At 36.2% G+C, this 14550-nt stretch overlaps 1 protein-coding gene across 1 annotated transcript; it reads right to left on the bottom strand.

Moving 5' to 3' along the window:
• Window positions 1-841: 841 nt before the first annotated feature.
• LOC137028335 (neurexophilin 1) lies at window positions 842-1540 on the bottom strand. Its single transcript, XM_067397099.1, has one exon. The coding sequence runs from the start codon at window positions 1538-1540 to the stop codon at window positions 842-844; it is 699 nt and encodes a 232-aa protein (XP_067253200.1).
• Between the last annotated feature and the right edge of the window lie 13010 nt (window positions 1541-14550).

Below are 14550 nucleotides of genomic sequence, written 5' to 3'. Positions count from 1 at the left end.
ATATAGGGCCTTGAATTGAAGATTTCAATAGGAAAAGAATGAGAATCTAGAAGGATATTAAGATATCTTGAATACTTTTAGAGCTGCAGGCATGCAAACTTTGGAAAAGGAGTATTTATGGCACTCAGGTGTGTTCTAGGCAATTGAGATGATAGAAAAACACAAGATACATTTCTAGCTTCAACATTATTTGTTCTTCAGATATTCCTCTTTAAAAGAAAAAAGTATCAGCTGTATGCAAAGTGACCCACAGTTGGTTTTTGACCACTGAAAATGTGTACAATTTACCAATTTACTCATGGAGCCAGATTGAGATCTCCATATCTCTGGGACTGAACCATTGAGGGCCTTTAAAATGAAGATACCAAAAGGAAAGAATCTAAAAGGATATTCAGATATCTTTAATACTTCCTGAATTACAAGCATGCAAACTGGAGGTAAAAACACAAGAAGTGCTTTTTACCATTTTTAAACTGTCACCGTTGGCATATAATGAAACAAAGATTGCTAAAGTCAACAGATTTTACTAATAGACATACCGATCTCTGTGGAAAAAAAAAAGAAAAGAAAATAATTATGCTGCTATCTTTCTAAAGTCATTTTTACACCCCTGTAAATTAGCTCCAAATCTCAGGTGAAGATTGTCATTTTGACCCCCTCTACAAAATAGTGGATTACTCAGTAAATATACAGCTGTGATGTTTAATATTTTGGTTTTCATCACTATTTATATTTGTCTTTCAAGAGAAAAAATATTAACAAAATCCAAAATTTGAGCCGGGACCTCTGGTTGAGTTGATACAGAATGACCCGATTCCATTTCTCTCTATGAGGTAAAAGATCATCCAGAAGGTAAATATGGAGACTCGCTGTGGTAGTTATAGTCCGGACAGACTTTCTGCACCAATTTATAGTCCAGGCTGTAGAAGTATATGTAGACACAAATGACTTTGAACGGTTTTGAGCAGAGCCACGAGACATAGCTGTGAGTCTGGTCCTGGTCGCAGCTATGAGACGGGTCATACCAGCAGCGTGCGCTTTTGGTACCTCTCTCCACCTTCTCATGCTCCACCCTGCAGTTAAACATCCTCGACTCCACCGAGTGTAGAACGGTTTGTTGAGTCGTCACATCAAATTCCACAGCTTTGCTTGGAGGAACCAGCCCTATGGAGACATTTCCACCTCCGGTCGTGTTGTATCGGAAAAAAACGCTAAACGTTCCATTGCCGTGATCCACAATCTTCCCTGTGATGAACAGGTTGAGGCTTGCGGACTTCACTTTGCACTGGAAATCTCCCCAGCCGAACATTTTCTTAGCTTTTCCTCTTTTCACCGTGAGCCGTTTCCTTGATTGTTGGCCAGACGGGTGTGTCTCCGTCAGGTTAGGGGCCCAATCCCAGAGCTCCTGCTCAGGACATGGGCGGAGTTTGTTGGACAGAAGGCCTAGGATGGGGTCTGCGTCACGAACACCAGGACTTGACTCGGGCAGAGGGTCAGAATCAGCACATGGATGCTTCATTGTTGTCTTGTGCCTGTCCATATGAAGAGACCTTGAGGTCAGAGGACTATTTCCTTTGGCCGATCTGATCTGAGACAAACAAAGTGAGACTTTTAGACTTTAGAGAATGAGTTTTCGAGACTGAATGAAAAAAACTCCATCATATCAGAAAGACAATATGTCCTTGACTTCACCTGAAATGATTTGACAGCAAATCTGTCATACAAGAGAGCTTTTATTAGTGAGCTCTTGGATCAATGACCCAAATGTTACAGTCTGTTACAGTATGTCACTGATCAAAGAGCAATTCACATCCAGCACCGGGTTCAGCGCAACGTCAGTCCTGAAACAAATATGGAGAATCAAAAGGTGTCAGGGAGGTGCCTGTAATTGAATTTTGGCCATCAATATCAGATCAAAATGACCTAGAGGAGTGTCAGGGAACCATGGTCTGACTTACAAAGTGTAAAAGAGATGGTGTTAAAAGAGACAGACAGACAGACAGATAGATAGATGATATAACCCAAATTCCAGAAATGTTGGGCCGTTTTTTAAATTTGAATAAAATGAAAACTAAAAGACTTTCAAATCACATGAACCAATATTTTATTCACAAAAGAACATAGATAACATAAAAAATTTTACATTTTTATCCACTAAATGAGCTCATTTCAAATTTGATGCCTGCCACAGTTCTCAAAAAAGTTGGCATGGCGGCAACAAATGGATGAAAAAGCAAGACATTTTGAAAAAGTTCAGCTTGGAGAACATCTAGCAGCTAATTCAGTTAACTGATATCAGGTCTGTAACATGATTAGCTATAAAAGGATGTCTTAGAGAGGCAGAGTCTCTCAGAAGTAAAGATGGGCAGAGGCTCTCCAATCTGTGAAAGAGTACATAAAAAGATTGTGGAAAACAATGTTCCTCAACGTCAAATTGCAAAGGCTTTGCAAATCTCATCATCTACAGTGCATAACATCATCAAAAATTCAGAGAAACTGGAGAAATCTCTGTGTGTAAGGGACAAGTCCAAAGACCTTTATTGGATGCCTGTGTTCTTCGGCCCTCAGATGACACTGCATCACTCATTGGCATGATTGTGTCAATGACATTACTAAATGGGCCCAGGGATACTTCCAGAAACCACTGTCGGTAAACACAATCCGCCGTGCCATCTGCAGATGCCAACTAAAGCTCTATCATGCAAAAATAAATCCATATGTGAACATGGTCCAGAAGCACCTTCATGTCCTGTGGGCCAAAAAAATCGACTGGTTCAAAGTGGAAAAGTGTTCTATGGTCAGACGAGTCCAAATTTGACATTCTTGTTGGAAATCACGGACACCGTGTCCTCCGGGATAAAGAGGAGGGAGACCTTCCAGCGTGTTATCAGCGTTCAGTTCAAAAGCCAGCATCTCTGATGGTATGGGGGTGCATAAATGCATATGGTATGGGCAGCTTGCATGTTTTGGAAGGCACTATGAATGCTGAAATGTATATAAAGGTTTTAGAGCAACATATGCTCCCCTCCAGATGATGTCTATTTCTGGGAAGGCCTTATGTATTTCAGTAGGACAATGCAAAACCACATACTGCAGCTATTACAACAGCATGGCTTCGTCGTAGAAGAGTCCAGGTGCTGAATTGGCCTGCAGTCCAGATCTTTCACCCATAGAGAAAATTTGGTGCATCATCAAATGAAAGATAACCACAAATTCTTCAGCAGCTGGAAACCTACATCAGGCAAGAATGAGTCCAAATTCCAACACCAAAACTCTAGAAACTCATAATCCCGATGCTTAGACGTCTTCAAACTGTTTTGAAAGGAGAATGCTACACCATGGTTAACATGCCCCGTCCCAACTATTTTGAGACCTGTAGCAGGCATCACATTTGAAAATTTGAGCTAATTTTGTGCATAAAATTGTACAATTTTTAAATTCTCAGTTTAAACATTCGTTATGTTATCTATGTTCTATTGTGAATACAATATTGGCTCATGTGATTTGAAAGTCTTTTAGTTTTCTTTTTTTTTTTTCAAATTTAAAAAACATCCCAACATTTCTGGAATTCGGGTTGTAGACAGACAGACGGACGGAAGGACGGACAGACAGACCGATATGGACGGACAGACAGACAGATACGGACGGATGGACGGACAGACAGATTGAAAGATAGATAGATAGATACAGACAGACAGATAGATAGATAGACAGACAGATAAACAGATGATAGATAATTATCATGACAAAAAATATTCCACAGAGGTGACAGTACAGAAAAAAAACAAAACAGACATTGTCAATTTCCAGCCCCCTGCAGTGATAAATTAATGGGATAATTTACGAAGTTATAACAAAAACCTTTCATCTTGTTCACCTCATTTACATTTCAGAATTACTTTTTTATGATACACAATACAGTCAGACATGCTGCTTTACCGCCAGAATGCTGTGAAACATAATTAACTTCATTGAAGACTGACAGTTTTCCCAAACAGCTCTGGGCAGGATTACGGCTTTCCGGTGGCAGATTTACAGGAAACTGGTTTAATGGATTAGGTCTCAAGCAGTTATACTCTGCCATCACACTCCAGCTATAAATAAGATCAAGGTGTTCCCAACTAAGAGTTCATTTTCCAAAATGGAAATTTATGGAGTTGTAACATTCGTAACCATGATTCAGAGCACCCAGATGAGGTAATGCCAGTGAACAATAGCACCTTCAGCTTGGATTAAAGCATGATGTGGGTAAATTGTGACAAGTTTGAAAACAAGCAACTGACTTGTTTGAAAGCTGCCTTGGAAACAGATTTGAACTTTCAATATTTAATGTCTTGTGTTATTGCATCACTAAACTGTTCTGGTTGATTGCTAGGCTATCTGTCACACATCCATCCATCCATCCATCCATCCATCCATATATCTATCTATCTATCTATCTATCTATCTATCTATCTATCTATCTATCTATCTATCTATCTATCTATCTATCTATCTATCTATCTATCTATCTATCTATCTATCTATCTATCTATCTATCTATCTATCTATCTATCTGTCTGTCTGTCTGTCTGTCTGTCTGTCTGTCTGTCTTTTTGTCTATCTAATATATATATATATATATATATATATATATATATATATATATATATATATATATATATATATATATATATATATATATATTATATACGAATATATAGATTATATTACAGTCATATGCTGTTTATAAAATACTATGATTACATTTTACATTAGGCTACACCTTTGAAGGTATTTCTAAAGGCTCAGACCGGGTAAAAGACCTGTACAGTGCAGTCAGTCAAAAGATGATTGAAATTCACCTGCAAAGATGAAATCACGACATACTGTAAGTCATCTGAAACATTCCCAGAGGGAGATACTACCTCTGAAACCTGCATCCGCCTAAAGATGAAAAAGAATCTGTGATTGCACAGAATATTAGTGAATAAATCAGTGAGCCATGATTTAACTCCATGGATCATGGGTAAAAACATAAACAGTATGCTGTAATCAGATTAAGGCAAAGTTAACACTGGAGCAATTCCACTGAACACGTCCAGGTGAAAAAAAGGATAACCCAAAAATCGAAACTTATGATATCAACTCAACAGCTCTTTTCACAGAATTCATATATTGGATCTTTATCTCCAGGGGTCAGACACTTACAGTGACACTTATATATTTATATAAAAAAGCAATAATCCTTTTGAGGCTCAAGCACCACGTTGCCTCTTATTTCAATTAGAGACAAATCGATCTTCAGTCTGATGTGTGAGCTGGACCTTACACAGGGAACGGGTGAAGAGAGGGGGAGGAGGCAAGAATGGAGAGACAGACATCAACACAAAACACTACTTCTGGTTCTTCAGCTTACAATGCTGGAATGTTGCATTATTAAAAGTATCTGATGAAAAGTTCTGGTCTGATGAATCCTGGAAAACACTTCTAAAACACTAAGAATTATGAACTGCAATTACAAGGGAGATAAAATTAGATTACATTTGTAATCTTTCTCATGCGTTTCATTTGAAAACATGATGGATAAAATTGCTGACTTTTCTGTGCAGTATTGATCACCAAGATCATTGATGACCAATACTGTGTTCATTCACATGATATTCTTAACCAACCATTAAATTAGAATTCCACCGACTAAAGTATTGCTGACAGAAAGGAAACTAGGAGTAGAATGTATTTTGTATCTACTCGCGTCTGTTAATGCAGTCAAGATCCATCATTAATGATTATCATAAAAAGGAGAAGGATGTCGATTTAGTTGCAGTTAAAGAAAAGTGGTTAGTTGGTCCTAACTGGTTTCTACAGGTCTGATTTGATTCTTTCAGGGTTTTTTGGGGGGGCACTTCAGCTGGTCAGAAGACATGATTACGTAATGCGTGGCACATCGCAGAGAAGTGCAAGTCGAGCATTTTTGGTTAAAAAGGATATCTTTTTTTTTTTTTCAACCCGCTGAACCCTGTTGAAGTCCACTATATGGAAAAATCATGGAATGTTTCAAAAACCTTAATTTCTTTTCGACTGAAGAAAGAAGGACATAAACATCTTGAATGACATGGGGGTGAGTAAATTATCAGGAAATTTTAATTCTGTTGTGAACTAATCCTTTTAACCAGCTAAGACCAGAAAATAACCTCAAACTGGTTTTTGCTCTGTCACATGATGATTTGTTGTCAAAAATAGCAACAATGCTTACAGTTTAATGTTTATATTCTTGTCGGAATTTCTATCTTAATTTAAAATCAGAGGATCCTAAAGAGACTTTGGTAAACATCTCATAACACAAACACTATATATTAAAATAAATATTCAATGAATGTTACATTTATTAATAATAATCAAAGCTTCCAAGTAATATGGTAACAGAATTTAAAGTCAAAAAAAAAAAAAAAAAGATTTACCAAGGAATTATTAGCTTTAATATCAAGACATTCTGTGGAAATTTCAGGTTCAGTTTCAGCCTTTGATACTGATAATAATACCAGTGTTCACATACTACTAATTTATCCTTCATAAAGCTCTCAAAACTATGTTTCAGTCTTTGATCCGTAATTGATCCCATTAGGATCGGTCCCAAATTCGGACAGAAATTCCTATAGAAATCATGTACAGTATGTATTCCTTTAGGATTTGAGTTGACTGCCTGTCTCTGTCTGCAGCGCTGAACCTCAAGACAGCCAAATACATCAAAGAGCAGGATCAACACCCGCAGCGAAGACGAGTATAAGAATTAGTGATAAAATGTAAATGTACTTACATCATATATAGAGAAGAGGATCATAAGATGCATCAAACTGCTTGCATTCATCATCATTTAGAAGGTTTTCTGACTCTTGAACTTTCCTTACAGCCGTTCCTATCCCTGTGAGATTCTCAGTGGGATTCAATGAACTTCACAGGGGAAGCTGATCTTCCTGATTCAAGGCTCTTCTCTGCCGAGGTGCTGTGCGCTGTGAACACATGGTCACTCAGCTCCATCTGACACTGATAGATTCAGGATGAACGTCGAGGCAACCAATCCAGCTTCAGATACACGTTATAACTCAGTCATTCCTACAACCCAGTATATTTGTCATGTGCCCATCATATCTGTCTTCATATAGTGGATAAAAGATTATACATATATGGAATGAGAATTCTGCAGCATTCATATTATATTATAGACATTATAATACAATATATACACTCTAAAAAATGCTGGGTTCAGCCTGTTAATTGTATTATTTTTACCCAGGTGCTACATAATTTACAAAATAATTAGTGCTGTCAAATGATTAATCGCCATAAATTGCATCCAAGTTGATGTTTACCTAATATGTGTGTGTGTACTGTGTATATTTATTATGTATATATAAATACACACATGCATGTATATATTTAACAAAATATATTATATTTAAATATAAAAAAGTATATATATTAGGTAAACACCGAATTTTATTTTGGATGTGATTAATCATGATTAATCGTTTGACAGCAGTAAAATAATACATTTCACTCACTCACTCACTCACTCACTCACTCACTCACTCACTCACTCACTCACACAGAGGTTTGTTTTTGTGAATTGTGGGGACATTCCATAGGCATAATGGTTTTTATATTGTATTTCTATCGCCCTACACCAACCCTACCCCTGAACCTTCCCATCACAGGAAACTGTGCACATTTTTACTTTCTCAAAAAAACTTCTCTATGATTTATAAGCCTTTTGAAAAATGGTGACATGGGGAAATGTCCTCATAAATCACCCTCTCCTTGTAATACCTATGTCATACCCATATCATTATACAAATTTGTGTCCTGATATGTCGCAAAAACGCCCGCGCACACACATTTACACAAAAAAAGGAATGAAATGTCAAGAAATACACTATATTGCCAAACGTACTGGGACACCCCTCCAAATCATTGAATTCAGGTGTTCCAATCACTTCTATGGCCACAGGTGTATAAAATCAAGCACCATGCAGACTGCTTCTACAAACATTTGTGAAAGAATGGGTCGCTCTCAGGAGCTCAGTGAATTCAAGCGTGGTACTGTGATAGGTTGCAACCTGTGCAATAAGTCCATTCGTGAAATTTCCTCACTACTAAATATTCCACGGTCAACTGTTAGTGGTATCATAACAAAGTGGAAGCAATTGGGAACAACAGCAACTCAGCCAAGAAGTGGTAGGCCATGTAAAATCACAGAGTGGGGTCAGCGCAATAGCGCAATAGCTACAGACCTCCAAACTTCATGTGGCCTTCAGATTAGCTCAAGAACAGCGTGTAGAGAACTTCATTGAATGGGTTTCCATGGCCGAGCAGCTGCATCCAAATCTTACATCATCAAGTGCAATGCAAAGCGTCGGATGCAGTGGTGTAAAGCACGCCATCACTGGACTCTAGAGCAGTGGAGACGTGTTCTCTGGAGTGACCAATCACGCTTCTCTGTCTTGCAATCCGCGGTTGCCAGGAGAACGGTACTTGCCTGACTGCATTGTGCCAAGTGTAAAGTTTGGTGGAGGAGGATTATGGTGTGGGGTTGTTTTTCAGGGGTTGGGCTTGACCCCTTAGTTCCAGTGAAAGGAACTCTTAATGCTTCAGCATACCAAGAAATTTTGGACAATTTCACGCTCCCAACTTTGTGGGAACAGTTTGGGGATGGCCTCTTCCTGTTCCAACATGACTGTGCACCAGTGCAGAAAGGAAAGTCCATAAAAACATGGAGTGAGTTTGGTGTGGAGGAACTTGACTGGCCTGCACAGAGTCCTGACCTCAACCCCATAGAACCCCTTTTGGGATGAATTAGAGCGGAGACTGTGAGCCAGACCTTCTCACCAACATCACTGCCTGACCTCACAAATGTGCTTCTAGAAGAATGGTCAAAAATTCCCATAAACACACTCCTAAACCTTGTGGAAAGCCTTCCCAGAAGAGTTGAAGCTGTTATAGCTGCAAAGGGTGGGCCAACTCCATATTAAACCCTACGGATTAAGAATGGGATGTCATTAAAGTTCATGTGCACATAAAGGCAGGCGTCCCATAACTTTTGGCAATATAGTGTATCAACACACATAGTCACAAATATAGACAAAAATGAATGAAATGTCAAGAAATATCAACAAACACACACAGACAAAAAAGAAATTAAATGTCAAAAAAATCCTCCACATTCACACACACACACACACACACACACACACACACACACACACACACACACACACACACACACACACACACACACACACACACACACACACACACACACACATTGCTATTTATTTTTAGATATAATCATCAACACTGAAATAAATGTAATGTAAATGAAATAAATGTAATGTAAATGTAAATTACACATAAGGCGGTTTTTGCATAAACTTCTGTTTCTCTAATTTGTTGTTGAAATATAATCATTTACACAGTGACGGTCATAACTTGTTTTCATGACGGATTTATTTAGGCCTTACATTAACTAACAGGATATGTTAAATATAATATAGGCTAATACAGTGCATATATTTAGCGAAACAGTTCATTTCTCTAGCTAACTAACAAGCTGTTGACAATGAATGGCTTTTCTGAGGTAAATGTAATACTACATGACATACTACTTTACTGATCTTTCAACATACCTATATGCTCATTCATGTTCATTCTCTAAGAGGAAGGGATGATCAAATTCACAGAAAATATTCTGCATTTTTACATTTTTAATAAAACATTGTTTAGTATGTTTTTAAAGCTATTTTAAATATGAGGACTCATGAAATGTCCTCATATTTCATGTTTATGTCGTAATACCGTGTAATACCCATGTCATTATACAAATTTGTGTCCTTATAAATCACAAAAACGTGTGCACACACACACAAATATAGACAAAAAAGGGAATGAAATGACAAGAAATATCAACACACACACACACAGACAAAAAAAGAAATTAAATGTCAAGAAATATCTTACACACTCACACAAACACACATATATAGACATAAATACAGACAAAAAAGGAATGAAATGTCAAGAAATATCACACACACACAAAAAGAAATGAAATGTCAGGAATATATATAGACATAAAGACAAAATAATAAAATGAAATGATGTCAAGAAATAGCCTTCATACATGTTTAATACACCAGTATTTATTACCTGTAGGTCATCAGAAAACATAAGCTGTACAAAAAAGACTTTACAACATGACCATAATCAACAAAGATCAGCGAGACCACTTTGCAATGTACTAAACATTTCTGTGCAATATAAAAGATATGATTTAATACTCATTATTATTTACAAATTATACTAAACATTCATTTCACCAGCTGCTAGCAGGACGGCCAGGTGAAACGACTCTAATGTAGCAGCGTAAATGAATGAGGGGAAATGAGGAAAGTTGACCAATAAAAAGCATCTTCTATAACTACTATCTGAATGGAAGATTCCAGCAGGATTCATAGACTAATACATCTTAGGAATATCATATTCACGCTGTTGTTTCCATACAATAGGTTAAATTCAAATTAAATCAATTTTCATGAATGCTTAAGATTTTACACACTATTTTCTTTTCACTGCATTTTAGGGGAATTAATAATAATTCATGGATATATAAATTGATTACTATTCAAAAATCTCCTGAATAATAAAACATCAAAAAACGTACCCGAATGATTTGATGGCTTTGTATATTTTTTTGCAAGTGTGAAGAGACAGCTCAAATTGTGACTATATATATATATATATATGATGCCATAATATTATACAATAAAATATATATCAGATCCAAGAAAAGTGCTACACATGTACAATGACCCCAGAAAGTATTTGCACATTTAAGCCACACTTAATGTATAGATGTATTTGCATAAGTTAACCCAATATCAAACCAAGAGGAATTTATTATAAATATATAGTCTTTTTGTATAATTTTAATGTCTTTTCACAGTCCCTTTAGAGGAATCATAAATGCAATTCAATAATTGGCCTACATATATGATCTTAAATAGTAGACTACAATGCAAAACCAAAAATCTGCTTACACTTTTAAGTCATTCAATTTTATAAAATGCTTAAATCATAATTTGTAGCAGGTACAATGATTTAAGTTTCACAAGCTTTAAATAACACAACACAGCCATAAGCAGTTTAATGTGTTTAAATCACTGAATAGAACCTGCTCACACTGGTTGAGTTGTATGTTTCTGATTCACTAAAAAGAACTGGTTCATAAGAGTCAATCGTTCAGAAATCAGACTACATCGGAAAGGCCATGTGTTTTTGATTCACTAATAAGAACTCGTAGATCAGAGTCAATAGTTTGGGAATCAGACTACACTGGTTGTGCAGTACGTTTTTGATTCAGTATAAAATACAGGTTCATAAGAGTCAATAGTTCAGGAATCAGACTACATCGGACAGGCATGTGTTTTTAATTCACTAAAAAGAACTGGTTCATAAGAGTCAATCGTTCAGGAATCAGACTACATCGGACAGGCCATGTGTTTTTGATTCACTAATAAGAACTCCCAGATCAGAGTCAATAGTTTGGGAATCAGACTACACTGGTTGTGCAGTACGTTTTTGATTCAGTATAAAATACAGGTTCATAAGAGTCAATAGTTCAGGAATCAGACTACATCGGACAGGCATGTGTTTTTAATTCACTAAAAAGAACTGGTTCATAAGAGTCAATCGTTCAGGAATCAGACTACACTGGTCGAGTTGTATGTTTTTGATTCACTAAAAAGAACTGGTTCATAAGAGTCAATCGTTCAGGAATCAGACTACATCGGACAGGCCATGTGTTTTTGATTCACTAATAAGAACTCCCAGATCAGAGTCAATAGTTTGGGAATCAGACTACACTGGTTGTGCAGTACGTTTTTGATTCAGTATAAAATACAGGTTCATAAGAGTCAATAGTTCAGGAATCAGACTACATCGGACAGGCATGTGTTTTTAATTCACTAAAAAGAACTGGTTCATAAGAGTCAATCGTTCAGGAATCAGACTACACTGGTCGAGTTGTATGTTTTTGATTCACTAAAAAGAACTGGTTCATAAGAGTCAATCGTTCAGGAATCAGACTACACTGGTCGAGTTGTATGTTTTTGATTCACTAAAAAGAACTGGTTCATAAGAGTCAATCATTCAGGAATCAGACTACATCGAACAGGCCATGTGTTTTTGATTCACTAAAAAGAACTGGTTCATAAGAGTCAATCGTTCAGGAATCAGACTACACTGGTCGAGTTGTATGTTTTTGATTCACTAAAAAGAACTGGTTCATAAGAGTCAATAGTTCAGGAATCAGACTACACTGGTCGAGTTGTATGTTTTTGATTCACTAAAAAGAACTGGTTCATAAGAGTCAATAGTTCAGGAATCACACTACACTGGACAGGTTGTATGTTTTTGATTCACCTCATAAAAGTTCTGACATTGGTGGTGCAAAAAAAAATAGTCAGAAAACTATTTTTGGTATTTAAAACCGGTTCCCAACCTGTTATATCTAATGCAATTACATTCAAACATTTTAAAGTTTCTCAAGTGTCCAAATACTTTGTAGGGCCAATGTATTTTGCATGACCACTGTCCTGTGAGAATTGGCAACAATTAGTAACAAAACTTCCACATTTTTTAATCAATAATAAGGCAGAAACTATCGGTCTTCCCATGAGACCCATTTTCTTGACACGTACATCATTCATGTAATCAGATACTAGACACTAAAGATGGGGCACAAATCCCCCAATCAAAAGTCATAATACTGTCACAATCACTTTTCCCCAACAACTGTATATCAACCAATTATTATATAAAAATGCCTGAATGGAAAACTATAACAAAAAATACATATTTAAAGTCTGTTGAGCAGAAAAGACACATCATACAGTAGAAACTATACAATGCACAAATGAGTGAAAATAAAAGGACGTGAGGTCTTTAAAGAGTCCCACTCTGAGATTTATTTTTACACTTTACCAGATATCCCGCTTCATTGATGTGCTCCAGATACATATTCTGTTGCCTCGAAGAACCGTTGCTTCAGAGACATTGTTCAATGGCGAATGCCTTTCTTGCTGCACTAATATAGTGCAAAATAACACCTGGAATCAGAGTGGGACTTCCAGGAGAACATGATTTGTCTTGTTTTCACCTTCCATAGAAAGGCTGCATCTTCTGTGAGCAAATGTTGTCCATGATGTAAGTGATATCTGAAGTTCACAAGTGTTCTCTATTGTGTTTGTACTGTATGTTTTGGCATTGTCTATTCAATAACTCCCTCCAAAAACATGAATCCTCTCAGCTGGGAAGCACAAGTCGGAAGAACGTTGTTCCGGTAAGGTCCAAGAGAGAAGTCCGACCAGTCGTAGAAGACCACTAGCTTGACCGCAGTTGCATAATTGACAAATACTTGTAAGGAACTGAAAATAAACAAAGGCATGATCTCACAGCATATGCAGATAAAGGCTCTTCCAGAACACGAACAGGAAGTAAAAACAAAGTATGAAGGTTTTCTTTTGCGGCTCTTGGATGTTTTTTCTTCAAGGTTGGATTCAAGCAATGAGGGTCCAGTATTTGTGATGGTTAGGCATTTCTCATTTGGAAGAGTATTTTGGATGAATCTCAAAAACATGCCTAGGTCATACTTCACCCCAAAAACAAACAGTAATAAAAATAAGAAATTATATTTTTCATAAACAAAAAACAAAAACAAAAATGAAGTCTTATTTTAGGATTATTTAGGACTTTTTTATTGACACTACTGAATAATGACAGTAAAGTAGAATTGAATTTTTCATAATGAATGAAATTTACACAGTTATTGAACTGAATTGAGCTGAATATTATCTTGCTACAGCTGCTTTACAGCAGTCATATCTGACGAAGCTTGCATCATTAATTCTGTTACTTTTCTGTTTATTACTGTGAACATATTTGAATAATAGAACTACAATAGAATTATACAATAGAACTATTAAGTTCTATTGTATAAAGCGCTATAAAATTAAAGGTGACTTGACTATAAAGACTATTTGCATTATTTTCATAACCATTAAGCACATTTAGCCCAAATTCTTATTATTGTAATGTAAAAACTTTCATATATTTATATTTCAATAAATTATTATTATGCATCATGGTAATATTAGTTATATTGCCATTAACTTGTTCTGATTTAAAGAAAAATAAGAAGATATTTTTAATCAGAATATTGACAATACTGAGAAAAAACACTTCAATCGTCCAGATGCATTACAGTAAAAAAAGGATTTAGGAAGTAATGTGTTTCATAATCATGAATAATGAAATAATCTCATTTTCATAATATCACAATGTACAAAATCATAAAGATGCTAAAATAGCCTTAGTTTCTCTTCATCAAAAATATCATTACTTATTTATTTATTTTTTTCATTTTGGGGTATAATGTGAGCTAGACATGTTCTAGTGAGATTCAGCCATTTTCTGAATGTTGATGATGTTTTGCTGACGTTAGTTCTCCAGGAAAGG

The sequence above is a fragment of the Chanodichthys erythropterus genome, chromosome 2, assembly GCF_024489055.1.
Source record: "Chanodichthys erythropterus isolate Z2021 chromosome 2, ASM2448905v1, whole genome shotgun sequence".
NCBI lineage: Eukaryota > Metazoa > Chordata > Actinopteri > Cypriniformes > Xenocyprididae > Chanodichthys > Chanodichthys erythropterus.
This window is presented reverse-complemented; position numbering and strand designations above follow the sequence as displayed.

Coding starts and splice junctions, on each gene's coding strand:
- LOC137028335 (XM_067397099.1), bottom strand. CDS start 1,540: ATGGACAGGCACAAGACAACAATGAAGCATCCATGTGCTGATTCTGAC.